Below are 20,094 nucleotides of genomic sequence, written 5' to 3' on the forward strand. Positions count from 1 at the left end.
TACAGTCTTTTGATTTTATAAAGCATCCTCCTCAACATTCCTATAAATTTTCGACTTAAAATGCTTAGCCGTTCCTAACTTTTGACTTCTAAGAACGGCACAATGGCAATCGAATAGCACTCTCTGAAGTTGTAAACAAAAATCATAGCATGGCAATCTGAATAGGCGACAGAAACGAGTAGTCTAATTCACTTTAGAAGAAAAAAACTAACTTATAACTAAAATTATAATTAATTTAAAAGAGTTTATTGATATTATAAAATTCCACTTCCTAGCATAGATTCTTCAGCAATTCTAATCCTCTGAAGTAACTTATCATTTCCATCATTTCCAGTCATCTTCCTAGCTTCTTTTCCAATAAAATGACTCAAGAATAATTTCAGACCTTCTTTAAATAGTCTTAACTTGTTCTGTGTTAACAGACGTCCAAAAATCTCACGTAAAGTTACATCCGACGTCTTGAGTAAAAGGGGTATAAGTAATTCCTTCAAGAATTTTACTGTTATTTTGTTGATTTCTGCAAAATTTACAGCCTGCAAAGATTAAGTAAATTTAAGCCAATAAGAATACCTCAAAACAAGAACGTAATAAGAGGAACAAAACCACCAAAATCGGTCAACCGAATAAAACTAAAAAAGAGGAGTGACAAAAAATAACGATGGCAAGATTCGATTCAATTTTCCCTTCATATAATGGTAACGCGATAAAATTTGGCTACATTTTCTGATATTCTGAGGTATGGTAAATACCTTCACTGTCTCTCTCCTCAGTTACACAAAATGGGTTTCATTTCAGAGAATGAGGTACAGATTCGAACAAAGTAGGTGTGTTTCATGAAGCACTTAAGGGATTATCTGTATCAGTTACAGCAAATCCTAAGACTTTAAAAGGCATACCCCCCTCCTCCCAATAAATTTATACAAAAAAATCCCCGGAGAAACCTGCAAAATCGCTTGCCTTATCGCTTGCCTAATCGCTTGCCTAATCGCTTGCCTCATTTTGGAGATTAAATCTCCAAAATGAGATAAAAGGAGATAAAATAGAATGAGACAAAAGGAGAAGACAAAAGAAGACAAAAGAAGATAAAATAGAAGACAAAAGGAGATAAAATAAAATGATAATGGACGGTTTTGGTTCGATTATACCATAGTTCGCTGAAGACACAGTGAACGTTTTGCACACATTTTCTAATATAATTAGGTATGGTAAATACCTTAAAGAGCTCAGTGCTTCTCTACTCAGTTACGTATCAAAGGTTTCATTTTGGAGATTGGACACAAATTTGCAAACAATAGGTAATATAACAAACAATAACAATAGGTTTCATGAAAGCACTAAAAATTATTCAGAACAGTCACAAAAAATCAGAACACCTGACGAGGCATATATCCCCCCCCCCACAACAAATTTGATCCAAAGAGAATCCCTGAAGAAACCTTCAAAATCGGTTGACTTAATGGAAGAAAAAATAACATAAAAGGATAATGACTGGTTTTGGTTAAATTGTACCATTGTACCATTGTCTGCTGAAAAAACGGTGAACATTTTGCGGACATTTTTGTTATATTTGGGTATGGTAAATATCTTCCAAGCACTGTCTCGCCGTCACAAACACATAAGAAAAGTTACTCAGGTTGATAATACGAGATCCAGAGTTCAAACTCAGCTGTGGCAACACATTGGAGGGCCGAAGCAAAGATCTTAGTTATCAAGACGCACCGTTAATTCAATATAGCCTACCATTGAAACAAACATATATTAAAACAGGTAACTTTTTTAATAAGACAGAGAAAAATAAAAAATAAAATGAATTATTAAGAAGAAATAATAATGGAAGTCCGTTAAGTATACTAACCGGATTTTTATTATTATTAAATTTATATTTAATTTTTGTTTTTCATTTTTCTCTGTCTTTTTAAAAAATTACGTTTGTTGGGAAATTCGAATATGGTTGCGGATCGAACAAAATTGCACCGTTAAGAGTCGCCATGGTCAAAAGCCCCTAAACTCCATCTTTTTACTCCAAATTTCATTGTATAGCTCCGTAAAATTCTATTCTTAGATGTTATTCGTAGATCTGTAGAAATCATCTTTTATTAAGCACATTCATATCCATTCAATTGGATTTTCACTTTACCCCTGTCACAGTTAAATTGCTTAAAGGTGCCACGGGCAAATTATATATTTATGCTAAAACGATTTTGTCAAAAAATCTTCCCTTCTGAACTTGGAATTAAAACAACCTCCAAAAGATAATCTTGAATGTGAAACATTTGAAGCAGTTTCATTTGCATGTCTCCAAGTAAAATTTTCCAGATGTCGTTCGAAACAAGGCATGATAAAGTTCGGAGCTTCCATAAAAGCCATATACCATAGCACCATATACAAAAATCCTGTATGTACTCTTCTAGCTCTAAAGTTTAACGCGTCCGACCACAACACTCTGGATTTAGATCCTGGATGGTAGCAATACTTATTATTTTATAATTTCACTTTTTACAATTGCTGAAAAAATACGTTGTCGTTACTGCAATGTCTACCAACTTCCATTGTTTCGTAATTACAGCAGTAGTTACGGTCTAGTAATGAGCAAAAATCAAATCTTTGAACTTAAATTTAACAAAACTAATTTCCAACAAGGCAGATTCAATGTCGCAAGCTTTCAATTTATAACCTCTTTTATTGTCTGACTTTTTCTAAATTTATAAAAATTTGGTTTTCCCCTTTATCTAAAAAAGAAAAAAAATCGCCAAACTTCGTTCATATTGCGGAGATGATAGGTTTTCTAGATAATTATACGTTAATCTAAAAAATCCAATACACTTAATGAACCCTTTTCTCGAATTATAAAAGTTAAATTTTGATTTAAGAAGTAGGCTTTAGAGGGGCGGCAGTCCTCCTCGTATTTAGGGTAACCCCACGTATAATATTAAAAACAAACAGAAACTAATTAAAAAACAATATTTTTCAAAATGAAAGTAAAGAACCACAATAAAGTTATAAAGAACAGAAATCATTTCGTAAATGAGGAGGGAGCAGCCCCTCTTCAACTTCCCGCTCTTTACGCTAAAGTTTGACTTTTTTTCCCCAATTCTTTAAGAACGAAAGCTTATAAACAACGGTCGTTTAGTTGGAATATTATGTATTTTCAAAGCACAATTAATCTTTTGGAATAGACCAGTATCTATTTTGAATTTTGTGGAAAGTGGGAGTCTCAGAATTCTTATCATCACGACATCCCCACCAAAACAGTTTCCTAGATCTCAACCAAAGTATGTGAGGTGTAAGAGCATGTCTCATAGTTATGTTTAAGGGAGTTCATTCCCAATCCGTGTTGACGTTCTAGCTGCCGTTCCATTTTAAGCCCTCTTAATGTCAGGATGTTGATGAAGGCAATTATTAAATCTGAGAAAATCTTGGTGGGTAATATAAGCCATTACGCTAGTTATATTCTTCAGGAATCAAAATCAAATTGGAGTTGAAAAAAAAGGGTAAATAAAAGTTCAAATAGGGATAAACCATTTTAATAGACAAGGATAAATTTCACAAAAAAATACTAGATATTTCGGTCACATATGCAGTGACCGAAATATCAATTATTTTTGTGAAATTTATCACTGTTTATTAAAAGAATTTATCCCTATTTGAACTTTTAGTTATCGTCATGGAAAGGCAGAATGGTCTTCGAAATTATCTACGGAAAAAAAGATATTGCCCTAAATTTTTTTTCGTTGTCATATTAAAAAGGGCTATCAGACAGCATCCAAAATAAAAATGATGTAAGGTTAAGCATCTTTATTTCCTTTTCAGGGGTGGGGGGTTTTACCCATTTAAGACTTTGGAGAAAGTCTCTTATTTTCTTCACAAAATCTACCAGAACAGGTCGTCGGAAGTAGATTAAACTTTAATAAAACTCAATTAAAACCCTCTTAAGAGCAGAGAGAGAGAGAGATTCCCCATATCCTTACGTAAGGAATTGTACCAAAATGAAAGGTCATATCTAAACAATACATGGCGGGAAGTGATAATTAGTGTCTTAATCGTTCTTTTTTGTGGCTTGATGTAGTCTAACTACAGCAGAAGTGAGGAGGTCAATACATTCTGTTTATCAGGATATATATAAAAAAAAGAACTGTTGGATCTCAAAACAGTTTGGTCGAGAGTAATAGTAGGCTAGCTTTCCTTATGATCTTTCTGGGGTCTGCATCTGATCCATACTTTGCGAGAGAAGACATTTCTTGTCATCTTGACATTCCCAGTACACCAGATATAAATAAAACTTAACGAAAAGGAGGAGGTATTAGGAGGAGGAAAAGGAGGAGGAGTACACCAGATATAAATAAAACTTAACGAAAAGGAGGAGGTATTGTCCTACTTTGGCTTTTCCGGGCCCAAAGCCAATCCAATTTTTTTAGGTTATATACATTTCTAACAATTATAATGGAACATCTACTATAACGCTTTGCCATGTTTCAATAAAATTTAGTGGAAAGTGATTTCTACGTTACGGCCTTTGGGGCACAGAAATGTTCCAACCTTTACAGGGGGAAGGGCTTACAAAATTTTAGTCGTTAGGACATCTAGCGGAACATATTGATTAGTTTCAACAAAACTTAATGACAACAGATAATGTTTTAGTTAATCTTTTGAGGTCTAGGACTAATTTGCCTATTGTGGGAGGTTCAAATATCTTGTAAATTATTGTTATCTGGATATATGTAAAATGAACAGTTGGATATCAACAGAATGTAATCAAAAGTAACAATTAACGTCCAAGATATGCCTTTTATAAGCCTAGGATTAAGTTGAACATAGTGGGGCTGGAGAGAGAGGATTGGGGTTCCTGTATCTTGTCATCAGCCTTGTATTCATGGAGGCTAAGAGGACTGCTACTTGGGACAGACTGGATTAGTTGTCAGATAAGTTATACCTGTTAATCCCGAAAAATGCAAAACACGCGAGGATAAGTGACGTCTAATGTAAAAAAAATATCAATATTTGCAAAAACGGAACAAATAAGCGAAATTATACGCACAGATCAAGAAGTGCTGTGACTTTGAAATTTGGCACACCTTAAGGGGTTTGTAAACAAACAAGATTTACAGTGAAGCACACGTGATTAATGTTGTTATTTGCCTAGTTGTCCATAGCGTCTATGTCCACAAGTTACCGGATTTGTTTACAAATTACATCCGGGGAAGTAAACATTAAGCCAGTACGTCCGATAAGGCATATTTGAACACACTATAAGTGTGCGACTGTTTCTCTCCATAAACTACGTAAAACTTTTTTCTCGACTCCTGAATTAAATAAAACTTTTGATGTGTACAGTGTTGCCAGCTTCCATCTAGTGCCAAAAATTTACTGAAGCAGATAATTACGAATAGACCATATAGATAAGCCCTTAACTTTTTTACAGTGTGCAAAAGCTACAATTTCTTCACTAAAAAAATAAATAAAAAATAAAAAAAAGAGGAGATTCTATTTTCACAACTGAAGAGTCACTAACGCCATGAAAAATGGCAGACTTAAAATCCGTATTATCAAGAACTAATGATGTAAATTTTTAACTGTGAAAATACAATTTAGTCATTTTTATTATAGTTTGCCACAGTAGTCTGCAAGTGTAGTTTGCCACATTAGAGTTAATATGGTTCTCTTCTGCGTAGAAGAGAGCTACTTTTATTATACTGCAATAATTTCCTACTGATGGATGAAGTTGTCCTTCATCATCGATTAATCGAAACGATGACTTGGATTACTCGAAACGAACAAGTACTAAACCCTTATATAAACTAAAGAAATCCTGTTATTTCCGCCTGTATTACAAAAAAGAATGCAAATTGCAGAGGTTAATCAATAGATTATCACATGAGAATCGTCTACAGAATGATAATCTACAACTCACACGGATTTAAGCGAAACCATGGAAAAACACAAAAAATTGTGATGTGGTCCAAAAACAGCCATGCTACCTGGACCAAACAATCACGTTTTAAAATAGTGTTAAAGTATGAATGAAATGACTGACAGATTGATAAAAATATCCTTAAATGCTTTGCTCTTCATTATAAAAGACATATTAGAGCACTTGAGGAATTTTCTTCCAGGAAACTCTAATTTATCCGAGTGTTACAAAGTTGGGCCTTTTTTCACATTAGATAAAAAAAACAAGTTTTTTTTAACTGAAAGTATGGAGCGACAGTAAAGTTTAAAACGAGCAGAAATCTATCAGAAGAAAGAGCCATAGAGGCTTTACACTGCCGTTGAACTTTTTATGTTCGTTTAACAGCTTATAAGTCAGTGCACCAAATTCGATTTCGTTTGAGAAGGGAACGAAAGCAAGAGAGAAAATACTTAAAAAGAACCATCTTACTTTGAGAGCAGATATTGGTAATCCTTTTTCTGCAAGTAATGTTTGATAGAACTGAACAAGGTTTGACATCCTCTGTGAATCCAATGAATGAATTTCTTTCAATTTATCCCATAAGGCAAACTGAAGAGTCATCTGATACGTGCGGTCATATGTGGAGAACTTCAGCGCCAGAGCTGAATAATATGGATTATGAAGTTTTTCCCGAAGGGCACACTCGAGGATCACATAAATGATTTCCTTTCGTTGTTCTGATGAGAAGTTAACACGTAATAGTTGCTCAAATGCTTCCATATAATCCTGAAACGTGATTTTCGGTTAAATGAATATAACTCTTACTGATGGGAAGAGGGGCCAGTTACCAAAGTCTGAATAGGGAGAATTGGTTCTTTTTCAAAGGGTCAGAATCAGATTCGAACAAATATTTCCAATTCTTGAAACGATTTCACTGAGTGATTTAGCTTTTCTTAAAAAAAAGAATTTAAAAGATTTATAAAAGATCGCGAGGACGGACGAAAAGCAGTTTGACAGACAAAAAACAAAAGGCAATGATAGATTGCCCAAGACTGTCCTTGTCAGCCAGCCATCTAGGGCCAAAAAAAAAGCAGGTCGTCCCCGAATGGGGTGGGAGGAGGCCGTAAGAAAAGACTTAAGGGGACCTGGAACTTCCGGGGAGAGTGTAAAGAGTGAGGCCTTGAATAGCGTGGGATGGAGGAGGAACGTAAGAAAATGTGTTGGCCTTAGGTTACTTAGTGATACAGTGAGTCGTTAGTAGTAGTACTAGTAGTAATTATTCAAACCAAATCTGCTTCTTTTTTCTTGTAGATTTGAAGCTACTAATATTTCAGAACATATACTATCCGGAACTTAAAGTTCTGTGATGCAAAATTGTTTGTTAATTAGTTATTATTATTAGTGAGCTTATATATAGCCATACTACTACTAAAAACTCATCTCAGGAAGATCCTAAGGCCAGCAGGTTCTTGGTTATATTTACCTCAAATTTTACCACTCCTTAAGGTAGAAGGCCATAAGGCAGACAGGTTTCATCCACTGCACACAACATTTTAAGCGTGAGTTTATCCATTGCAATATTACAAGGTTAGACAGTTTTGCCCGAATTTATGCACAGTAATTACGCAGATTTCCTAAAATCTAATAATTTTGTTTTCGTTTGTTGCGAATAAAATTAGGACATTTTATAGCAAAATAAAAAGAGTAAATTATAAGATAAACGAATCTGAAAATCTAACAACTTCATTCAACATTTTAATCAAAAAGAAAATAAACCGTTACTGAGAGAGAGAAGGTGAGAGAGAGAGAGAGAGAGGGGGGGGGGGGAGAGAGAGCGAACGAGAGTGAGAGGGAGTGAAAGAGAGAGAGAGAAAGAGAGCGAGAGAGAGATACAGGAAGATCAAATTTATTTTTAAAAATGAAAAAAATGCGTAGATTTAGCGACCAATCCAAGAAAAAAAGCTTGTCCGGAATGGTGGTATATCACACACACACACACAGATGTAATAAAAGCATGGTGACGAAGCCCAAGCTGACCCCCCCCCCCTAAAAAACAAAGAACAAAAAATTTAAAGGCTAAAAATACATTTTTAATTTTAGGAACATCGGAAAGAGACCAACCAATTAAATTGAAAAATGATTGTAGTTGTATATAACTAAGAACAAGCTAAGTTACAGCTAAGGACACAAATATTCAGACTAGTTTTATTGCAAAAAAAGAACACTTCCCAAGAAAATTGTCAAATTATCTGATTATATCTTTGGTGCTTGTATGATAACACCCTGCCGTTCAAGTTGTTCATTCATTGACGCATTATAGAACCGGTTGTTTTTTTTTAGTTTCTTTCAGCTTATCATGAGACAAGACAAAGAGATCTGACAGAATAGATAAAAAATATATAATATGGGCTATATATTTGCATATTAGGGGGGGGGGGGAGGGAGTAAAGTATTTAAACAGTGTGAAGTTAGGAAACAATTCTTACTACATATTATGCAGATTAATTGTACCTAACACATTAGGCATGCACACCCTTTATACTCAACTTCCCCCCCCCCAATGTGCAAATATATAGCCCAAATTTGTTTCTAAAGTGTTATATTTTTATCTTACTTTGGTATATTTTCTTGGGATTGAGCGTCACAGAAACATATTAGAAGAACATTAGGTAGGACGTATATCATACAAGTGCCATACCTTTTTTTATTAAAATATTTTCAATTGCTTTAATATTTGTTTACTTCATTGTTCATTTATACATTCAATGCTTATTCATAATATTTAAGATTCATTTAATGTTACAATACTTCACTTAATATTTCGTTTAAAACTGAATATTACATTTAATCTTTATTCATAATATCTATTTATTTTAATTATCTACTTTAAGCAAACATTAGCTTACCTCTGCCGACATGAGAATACAGAATATATTTCTTCTGACATCCGTGGTCATCCTCATTTTAGCGGCCAAATCAAGCAGCTTTTGACTATATCTATTGGCCGTATTAGCAGCAGGGGTTTTTTCAGCCTCAATATCCTTTGATGTTTCTTTACTTGGATTTGACCAAGCACTTCCAACAAGCCACCATCTTCCAAGGTTAGTACCTGAAAGTTATTGTTAGTTTAAAATCTAAGATTAATAGTTTTAGATCCTCGGGGTTATTGGCCTCAGGCGGCTTGGTGCTAGGTTAAGCTAAAGTAGGTCATAAATCCCAGAAATGGGTAAAAAACTTAACCTAACCTACACTGTCACCATCAAATTTTGCACAAAACTGAAAAAATTGACTAGCAACGCTGAATAAATCCGAAGAGAAAAAAAGTTATATCGGACATTCAGCGGTGAATGTCGACATTCACCAATTTCAGATATTCACGGTAACATATACACTATATGCAGTCACTTAGACCATTTTTCCAATAATTTAGGAGACGCTATTGAGCAACAATGTGAAAGATTTCCCTAGGACGCAAGGAGGGCCGCAATCAAGGAAGATGGGATACCCTTATGATGGTAGATTGTTGCTGAAGATTGTTCAAAAATCAATTCAAGAACAACATTATGGAAAATATCCCCCCGATGTTTTTAGTGAGCAGTTGGTTTAATTAACGATTTGTTCCCTTTTCTTGGTATGTAATAAATAATAAGTAAGAAATATTAATTTGTTAACACGTGTTAAACCATGTTAACAAATTAAAAACTACCGTGTTTAATTTGTTTTTTTTAATCATGGTTTTTACTTAAAATAGCGTAATTGAAAACAATGTTGCACTTTAAAGATTCAATTTGTTAGGCAAAAATTAATGAAATATTTGACACTGAGATATTGCCATATGACAAATTTGACACCTGATCTGAACATGAAATTCATATAAAATAACCTCCAAAATCTTGGCACCAAAGACTTTGCTGGTCAGTGCATATAGCTATTAACATAAAGGTAACACGAATAAGAAAGGTTATACCGAAATTATAATAAATAACTGAGTCAAAATCAAAACAACCAAAAATTAACAAGAATAGAGCTGACTACCCCCATGCTTTCTCAAGACCAGAACATAATTTGCACTTTACTGAGAAAAAGAAACTAAATGACTGTGATATACATATACAACACAGAAATGATACGTATATTGAACTGATTTTCAGTTTAATATATATATATATATATATATATATATATATATATATATATATATATATATATATATATATATATATATATATATATATATATATATATATATATATATATATATATATATATATATATATATATATATATATATATATATATATATATATATATATATATATATATATATATATATATATATATATATATATATATATATATATATATATATATATATATATACAGTTAAAAAAGTTAAAAAAATTAAAATGTATTTTGTTTTCAGTAAAGTGCAAATTTTCTGGTCTTGAGAAGACATGGGGGGTTTTCATCCGTACTCATGCTAGTTTTTGTTCGTTTTTAGTCTGACTCGGCTGTCTATTGTAATTTCTGTTCGTTTTGGGCTTCATTTATTTATTTATTGTAATTTGTAGTAGTTTTACGCTTGGAAGATTATTTTAATTTATTTCTGCTCAGTTTTGGCTTAATGGAGCTCTTTAATTTTCTTTGAAAAACTTGTTAAAATTTCTACTTCGTAAATATACTTCGTAAAAGTATTATACTTAGAAAATAACAAACAAGGAGGCATCAGCCTTAGATTTCCTCACGTAATCCCGTTTTATATAACAATTTTGACCAACTAACTCACAAATTCATAAAAAAAACATAGGTAAGTAAAAACCAGCAAAATCTTCAAAGACTGAAGTTAAATTAAAAGCTAAAAAGAATACTATAACAAAATAGAAAATCTAAGAAGCAGCTTTGATAACAACTGCTGGCACTGGAGTAACATTAGTTCAAACCTTTTAACAAAAGCCCCACACGCAATTACTCTGCTGTGGGGCATTGTTATTTTACATTTAATTTTTTAGACGTCAACTAGAGTTTCCCCTCTTAAGAGCTTCCCATAGTTAGTGCACATCAAATCAAGCTCAAACTGCAAAAAAGTACACACAAAAAACTTACTATTTATTAGTTCTTCGTAAGTGACATTTAAAGTTGTGATTGAGCTGCCTTTTCTAATGGCATTTCTCAAAACTTTTCGAAAGTGTTCAATTTGTTCTGGGTCATATTGCTTTAACTTTGACATGTTGTTATTTTTTATTGCACTTAGAGTCTCTAACATGAAGCGCACGCGAGCCCTGAAAAACAGAAATAATACAAAAGATTATGTATTGTGATAGATAGAATAAAATAAACAAACTAAGTAGAATAGAAAATGTGGAATAGAATAGAAAATAGAATAGAACAAACCTGACAAAAATAGACTAGAATAAACAAAACTAGCGGTGTACTTATCTTTACAGCATATAATTTTGTCATGAATGAAATTTCAACACTCTTGCAAATTTAGAATTATTTCCTTAAGATCGTTTAGAATATTTCTTATAAGCTAATCTCACTAGAAAGTCTCACAAGACAACCTCACCAATCTCATAAGACAGATAGATCATTAATTTTCAACCTCTTGCCGCGACTGTCCGTGTAATTAATGACCAACTTTTGAATTACCAAGGACATCAAAATAAAAACCCTGAATTTCCATTGGTCATTTCAAAATTTTGAAATTTTTAGCGCAGTATCATATTTTCGTCATTGTTGTCAAGTTTCACCACGAAACTAAATAAACAGAGAAAACGGATAAATTTGACAATAATCTTTGTCCGTAAAAAATAAAACATTGAAATCTATTGGTTCCCAAGAACAACGGTGCCTTCAAACGAAAGCTAACTTTCAAAATTTTTTGGGTACCATATGTTTTTAGCTTTTTTTTGGCTAATTTTTGCCCAGTTTTTTTTTGTATAAATTTGGCACGCTACTGCCGAAAGCTCTATAACTGCAAATGGAGGTCTTTTTCATTAATAATTGGATACCCGATATTTTCTAATTTTAAAGACATATGGTTGTGTAAACTTCCACTTAAATAAAAAAAAAACTTCATTTTCAGTGTCTTTTGTAATGTAAAGCAGCTGTAATGTAAAGCAGCTGTAAACTCAGCTGTATTTCAAAGTAATCATGAAATAAAGCAGACAGTTGTTCATGAATAAAACTTAACTATATTTCCAATTCAAAATTGTTTCCTGTAGATCTAATGTTTTTCAGTTTAATTAAAGACGAGAAGATCCATTTAGAGTTCTACATAATAAGTTGTCATCATTCAATAATCCTCAACATTTCAAATATCGGTTTGATGTAAGTATGTAGAAATACTAAATAACATTATTAAGGACACCTTCAGGTGGAGGGTAGAGGAGCTTCTGGGGTTAAATCGGGAATACCCAAAAATATGATACGATGGAAAATAAAATTATATTAAAAAAAAAACAAGGTAAATGGAACAACAAAAAATCCTGAAAGCTAGTTTTTATCGAAAGTAATTTACTCTTTTATTTTTCGTTTTTTTTTTTTTTTTTTTTTTTTTTTTTACTGACCTTCTTTGATCAGTCGTCGACAATTAAAAATAAAATGACACAGCTATGGCTTAGCTTGCTTATCTAATATAAAAACACATCATTGACACTTTTCACACTTAGAAACACAGTAATAGATGAAAAAAGCAGGAGTTAGAACAAAATGAAGGCCACAATAGCAAACAGCACATAAGCATCAGAAGACCAAAACAACAAGATAGCATAACAAAAAAGCACCGTGAAGCAAAATTAAAAAAATATTATAAGCCAGTGACCAAAAACTTAGAGAGAAAAAGGAGTGTCCGGAAAAAAACTTCCCAATGGCTGAAAATATTTTACTCACATGATTATTTTTACTCACATTTATTTTATGTGAGTAAAATATTTTGCTCACAGTAATTGAGTGAAAAGGAGTGTCCGGAAAAAAACTTCCCAATGGCTGAAAATATTTTACTCAAATGATTATTTTTAATCACATTTATTTTATGTGAATAAAATATTTTGCTCACAGTAATTGAGTGAAAAGGAGTGTCCGGAAAAAAACTTCCCAATGGTTGAAAATATTTTACTCACATGATTATTTTTACTCACATTTATTTTATGTGAATAAAATATTTTGCTCACAGTAATTGAGTGAAAAGGAGTGTCCGGAAAAAAACTTCCCAATGGCTGAAAATATTTTACTCACATGATTATTTTTACTCACATTTATTTTATGTGACTAAAATATTTTGCTCACAGTAATTGAGTGAAAAGGAGTGTCCGAAAAAAACTTCCCACTGGCTGAAAATATTTTACTCCCATGATTATTTTTACTCACATTTATTTTATGTGAATAATATATTTTGCTCAAAGTAATTGAGTGAAAAGGATTGTCCTAAAAAAAACTTCCAAAAGGATGAAAATATTTTAATCACATGATTATTATTACTCACAGTTATGATATGTTAGTAAAATATTTTGATCACAGTAATTGAGTGAAAAGGAGTGTCCGGAAAAAAACTTCCCAATGGCTGAAAATATTTTACTCACATGATTATTTTTACTCACATTTATTTTATGTGAATAAAATATTTTGCTCAAAGTAATTGAGTGAAAAGGAGTGTACTAAAATAAACTTCCCAATGGCTAGAAATATTTTACTCACATGATTATTTTTACTCACATTTATTTTATGTGAATAAAATATTTTGCTCAAAGTAATTGAGTGAAAAGGAGTGTCCTGAAAAAAACTTCCCAATGGCTTGAAATATTTTACTCACATGATTATTTTTACTCACATTTATTTTATGTGAATAAAATATTTTGCTCACAGTAATTGAGTGAAAAGGAGTGTCCGGAAAAAAACTTCCCAATGGCTGAAAATATTTTACTCACATGATTATTTTTACTCACATTTATTTTATGTGAGTAAAATATTTTGCTCACAGTAATTGAGTGAAAAGGAGTGTCCGGAAAAAAACTTCCCAATGGTTGAAAATATTTTACTCGCATGATTATTTTTACTCACATTTATTTTATGTGAATAAAATATTTTGCTCAAAGTAATTGAGAGAAAAGGAGTGTCCGAAAAAAAACTTCCCAATGGCTGAAAATATTTTACTCACATGATTATTTTTACTCACATTTATTTTATGTGAATAAAATATTTTGCTCACAGTAATTGAGTGAAAAGGAGTGTCCGTAAAAAAACTTCCCAATGGCTGAAAATATTTTACTCAAATGATTATTTTTACTCACATTTATTTTATGTGAATAAAATATTTTGCTCAAAGTAATTGAGTGAAAAGGAGTGTCCGAAAAAAAACTTCCCAATGGCTGGAAATATTTTACTCACATGATTATATTTACTCACATTTATATTATGTGAATAAAATATTTTGCTCAAAGTAATTGAGTGAAAAGGAGTGTCCGGAAAAAAACTTCCCAATGGCTGGAAATATTTTACTCACATGATTATTTTTACTCACATTTATTTTATGTGAATAAAATATTTTGCTCACAGTAATTGAGTGAAAAGGAGTGTCCGGAAAAAAACTTCCCAATGGCTGAAAATATTTTACTCACATGATTATTTTTACTCACATTTATTTTATGTGAATAAAATATTTTGCTCAAAGTAATTGAGTGAAAAGGAGTGTCCGAAAAAAAACTTCCCAATGGCTGGAAATATTTTACTCACATGATTATTTTTATTCACATTTATTTTATGTGAATAAAATATTTTGCTCAAAGTAATTGAGTGAAAAGGAGTGTCCGGAAAAAAAACTTCCCAATGGCTGAAAATATTTTACTCACATGATTATTTTTACTCACATTTATTTTATGTGAATAAAATATTTTGCTCACAGTAATTGAGTGAAAAGGAGTGTCCTGAAAAAAACTTCCCAATGGCTAAAAATATTTTACTCACATGATTATTTTTACTCACATTTATTTTATGTGAGTAAAATATTTTTCTCACAGTATTTGAGTAAAAAGGAGTGTCCGGAAAAAAAACTTCCCTATGGCTGAATATATTTTACTCGCAAGATTATTTTTAATCACATATATTTTATGTGAGTAAAATATTTTGCTCAAAGTAATTGAGTGAAAAGGAGTGTCAGGAAATAAACTTCCCAATTTCTGGAAATATTTTACTCACATTATTATTTTTATTCACATTTATTTTATGTGAATAAAATATTTTGCTCACAGTAATTGAGTGAAAAGGAGTGTCCTGAAAAAAACTTCCCAATGGCTAAAAATATTTTACTCACATGATTATTTTTACTCACATTTATTTTATGTGAGTAAAATATTTTTCTCACAGTAATTGAGTAAAAAGGAGTGTCCGGAAAAAAAACTTCCCAATGGCTGAAAATATTTTACTCGCATGATTATTTTTACTCACATTTATTTTATGTGAGTAAAATATTTTGCTCACAGTAATTGAGTGAAAAGGAGTGTCCGGAAAAAAACTTCCCAATGGCTGAAAATATTTTACTCACATGATTATTTTTACTCACATTTATTTTATGTGAGTAAAATATTTTACTCACATATTTTACTCGTAATATTTTGTTGATTATAAACAAATATTTTACTCACATATTTCACACGATTGCCGTTTTCCGTTCAATTTAAACAAATGATAGCAAACATGACAGTCCCATCTATCGAATATGTGAAATGATTGAATTAAGTTTCTGATCAAAACGAAATATATTCACTGCATAGTAGATTTAAGAGACTATTTGGATTAAATTGACGTCAAATAAGTACACTATGTCCAATTCACTGATACAGGGAATATTATTTATTATGTAATTTCTGGGGATATGTAATACAGATGTAATTCAGTAGTTTCTAGGATCAAAGGTTTTTAGCATTTACTTGACTTATAAAACAAAACCAAAATTTAGCTCCGAAATTCATCGGAGTCACAAAACACGAAATGGAGAACAAAGTAACACATCCAAATGAATTTCCACAATTTCTTAGTTCTATGATACAATATTGAGGTAAAGTATAAGAAAGCTCAAGATGAGCGTTAAATGTTTACTTGAAGTGGAATTTATCCACTTCACGTCAGACTATAACAGTTCATTGCGATTTAGCAAAATTGTCAGAAGTAAAAAAGGGAGCTAAGATAGGTGAATTCAGCTATAGAGAGGAGGTTAGGGAGCGATTTCAGACTCCCAAATATGGTTTCCTATTCATGCAGTTCTTTCCTTCATGGAACAACTAACTAAACACTCAGGTCACTCACAAGTATCACTGCCAGGTTTAAAGCTAGAATTACCCCTTTTCTTATTTGTTGTTCAAAGGTATGCTCTAGAAATATGGACGAGGAAAAAAGTAGGGCTTTTGATATTTGTATCCCTGTGATACGAATAAAGAAGTTTCTATACTGGTGTATTATGTAATTACCATAATTACCAGAAGTTTCTATTATGTAATTTTTCTAATTTTTTTTGGTAGTACACGATGATAATATTGACGCAAAATGGTGCAAAAAATCTATGTTCATCTTTAAATAAATAACAACTAAATACTTTTTATTGTTATAATATTACACAACAAGTAGCGGACGTCACACGACAAGAAAATATAACACAACAAGATGAAATAAATATGAAAACTTATTACCAAACTTTGGACAGCGTTTTTGAGATGGTCATTATTGTCGTGCTTCACAAAGTACGGAATGAAAGTACCGTTTCCATACCTTTCAGAGTGGAGGACAAAGGAATTAGCATGACGAAATGAGGACTCTTCTTGACGTTTTTGGCCCGCAGATTTTTGTTCTTGAAAATTCGCTAACATTATACGATGAACTTCAGAGTTTAGCCAGCTCCATTTAGACTTGAATCATATTCGCTAAATTTTTATAAATCTCAGTACAATTTTTAAACTATGTTTTTTCAAGATTTATTCTATTATTTTGTAACTTAAGATTGACGCAATCTCAAAAATGAGTAAGCTAGTTTCAGTTACTCCCGATGACTTCTGTATATCAAATAATAAAATGCATAAAATTTGGTTCTACCCACTGTTTAAGGCTAAAACTACCGATAGGTAAGTTGGTTAGGTCAAACTTCACAGATGAAGGACTATTACATGTAGAGATCATGGTTGTTGGCACTGTAGGTCGAGCCAAGCGAAGAGCAATGTGCCCTCAAGTAGGTTAAAAGGAAGATTCAAAGGAGATGGCAACTTCACATGCGAGAGTTAAGAAGGAACCTCAGAACACATTGGAATGGAGTGAGAGCATATGCATCTGTGTTGGCCTCAGGTAGCTTGGTAAAGAGCTAAATTGTTAGTAGCTGTAGCAGTATACTTCAATGATGATATACATCAATACGTTTGAATCTAGTTTATGGGGCGGGAAGGATTGATAAAGGAAAATTGAAAGGAAATGGTAACTTCATGGGAAGGAGGAAAGAATGAGACTCTGAACAGAACGGGGTGGAATAAGAGTATGTGCGGCTGTGTTGGTTTCAGGTGGTTTGGTAAACAAATAAATTGCCAGCAGTAGTAGTACTATGCTTCATTAATATTTTCGAATTTAGTTTATGGTGTAGGAAGAATTGATAATAAAAACTGAAATGAAATGACAACTTTAGGGGAGGGAGTAGAGAATAAACATCTGAACAGAGCAGAGTGGAGTAAGAACATGTACAGCGGTTAGCCTCAGGTGGCTTGGTGATCAGATGAGCTGTAAGCAGCAGTAGTAGTATGGCTCACTTGTGATGTACATTTGAATTTAGTTGTCTCGAAATTAGTTAACATCTCTTGCTAATACTATGGGGAAAAGATAACCAATAAAATAAGAATAGTAAATCTAATTAATGCGAATAATAAAAGTTTCTTGTTAACATTGTGGGAATAGGATATAGCTGTCAGGTCAAATATTTATCTTGGAGAGCATTAAGGAAAAATGTCACTACTTGGCACTTTTTAGTACCACAAGTAGATGATTTTTTTAAAGGGGCATCTGGATTTACCACGTGTGGATCCTTTGAATATTTCAAAATTGAACACGAAAGATTTATAAATGAAACAAAATTTCGACGAAATTACAACCCTTGCCAAAGGAGAGGAGACCTAGACGAATCAACTTGATACATGAATGAATGAAAATCGACAACAAACAAAACAAATATGTTCATCCAAATAACCAAAAATAACGATGAGTAAAACAAATCCACAGAGAATACTGGGGATAAGTACCACTATTTTACCACCTTCACACCAAATTTAGATTAATTTCCTTGATGTCCTGGTAATCTGGGCTTGCCAAAGGCAAATCCTCCAAGGTTTCTTTAAAGTGAATCTTGTGCTTTAGTGCTACTCATTGTGAGGCGTTGGCGAAGGGTTAATGAATTTAGGTGTTTGGTCAGTTGGAATAGATAAAAGAAGCACATTATTTCACTGAGCAGCTTAAAGATGTAAGAATTAGTGACAGATTCTACATATTAACATTCACAGACAGCCGCAAATAACCCATCTGTGATAAAACGGGTCAGCCTCTTGTGACAGATTTCATTGGATTTCGCCGATGAAGATACCTTGGCCACGTACTACGCACTGACAATCCCCGGTTTCCGTTTACAGCGCTCCAATGACTACCATTGGGTACATCCCACAGAGGCAGATCCAGAAAAGGCATGCACCAAACGTACCAGACAGATCTGAGAAACCTAAACACCTCAATCCAGCCCCAGTGGGAGGATATACTGGCAGCAGTAATGTTGCGGGAAGATTGTCGACTCTTTCTGGATATTCTGAGTGCCTCTGGAGGTATAGGTGGATCTAAGGTCTAAGGTAATGATATGACTTTTTTTGTAGGAGGGTTAAGACTAAGTGGGTAGGGCTAGAAATAAATAACAGTGAAGAGATGAGGCTTGGTAACAAGAAAATTTATCAAGTGGATAGCTTCATTTACCTGAGTAGTAATATAAGGAAAGATAGTGAATACAGCGGAAATGTAAAAAGTAGAATAGCCAAGACAGAGAGCATGTTTTTCGCAGTTCAAAAAAATTTGATAGAATGGAAAGATAAGACCTTGAACTAAGATTAGAATATTGGAAGCCAAGGTATGTAAGTGGTCAAGTATTATTCAGAAGCGTAAGAACTTCGAAAAGTCGAGGAAGACATATTAGATGTTTTCCAGAAGAATTGCCGAAGGCTAGTTTAAGTCATTCGTATAGGCTGTACTAAAAATATGATCCCATTTTTTAGGCTATAATGAAACAAAGTTTGATATGTTTAAGCTTCGTTAAATTAAGAATTATAGATTTCCAAACATTGTATTCCTTTGTCATCTGCCTGGGACCAAAACAAAATATAGGTCGCCCCCCAATGCCATAAGAAAGGATTTGAAGGAAACTGGTACTTCAAGGGAGATGGTAGAGAGAAAAGCTATGGACAAAATGGGATGGAGGAAAAGCGGGCCTTCGTTTTGGCCTTATACGGTTTGGTTGCTTAAATGACTAGCTTTAGTTTTTATTTTGAGAGACATAATTCATGAAATGGAGCAGCTAAAGTTTAGACAGAAAAAAAAAACAGTTCTTCGCACTATGTCATCTTTTGCATGAGAGAAATAAGTTTAAAAAAAAACAGACTTACTCTTCTTTAGAGCTTTCTGTCTGCGAAGCTTTCAGTTGTATGGAAGCAATGAGTTCCTTTAAAGACAACGGATCGTCTTTTCTCAACATGAAACCAACAGTTTTTAATACCAAAAGAATAAGTTCAATGTCTTTCACTAAAAATCGATCAACAAAACGACGCATTAGACTATACACCATGGATGAAGCAGTGACCTGTAATTAGAATTGTTAAACAAATTAAGTTACAATAAGACTACCCAAGGTCATAAACGTTAACTGAAGGGGGGCAGAAGACTTGACTTCCCCACAGTATTCAAAACAAAGTAGGAATAAATTTAAGGTTGTTTTTTTTTAAGAAGGGGAAAAGTTCCAGGTTTTAACAGTGTTCCTCAGTCCCTCACAATTCTTTCAATTGACCAATACGTTTAATATGTTAGGAATGTGTTATTACTATACAGCTCATATCGACATGAACAAGTGAATTATTGTTCATTTGGGAACATTCTTAATGAAAAGTGTCATCTGTTTTAGTTAGTAGCTAAGAACACATTTATGCAACACATTT

General features: G+C 32.7%; 1 protein-coding gene across 1 annotated transcript in view; it reads right to left on the bottom strand.

The window, feature by feature from the left end:
• Positions 1 to 225: 225 nt before the first annotated feature.
• LOC148956165 (nucleolar MIF4G domain-containing protein 1) overlaps positions 226 to 20,094 on the bottom strand; it is a 65,332-nt gene continuing 45,463 nt past the window's right edge. The window contains exons 6-10 of the mRNA XM_089089546.1: positions 19,549 to 19,742; positions 10,991 to 11,166; positions 8,794 to 8,996; positions 6,377 to 6,673; positions 226 to 533 (exon numbers count right to left, since the gene is read on the bottom strand). Coding sequence (XP_088945672.1) covers positions 255 to 533; positions 6,377 to 6,673; positions 8,794 to 8,996; positions 10,991 to 11,166; positions 19,549 to 19,742 — 1,149 coding nt within the window. The 3' untranslated portion in view covers positions 226 to 254. The remainder of the gene's footprint in view (positions 534 to 6,376; positions 6,674 to 8,793; positions 8,997 to 10,990; positions 11,167 to 19,548; positions 19,743 to 20,094) is intronic.

This window comes from Artemia sp. Qi Xiang Cuo, chromosome 1 (genome assembly GCF_049724085.1).
Source record: "Artemia sp. Qi Xiang Cuo chromosome 1, ASM4972408v1, whole genome shotgun sequence".
Lineage (NCBI taxonomy): Eukaryota > Metazoa > Arthropoda > Branchiopoda > Anostraca > Artemiidae > Artemia > Artemia sp. Qi Xiang Cuo.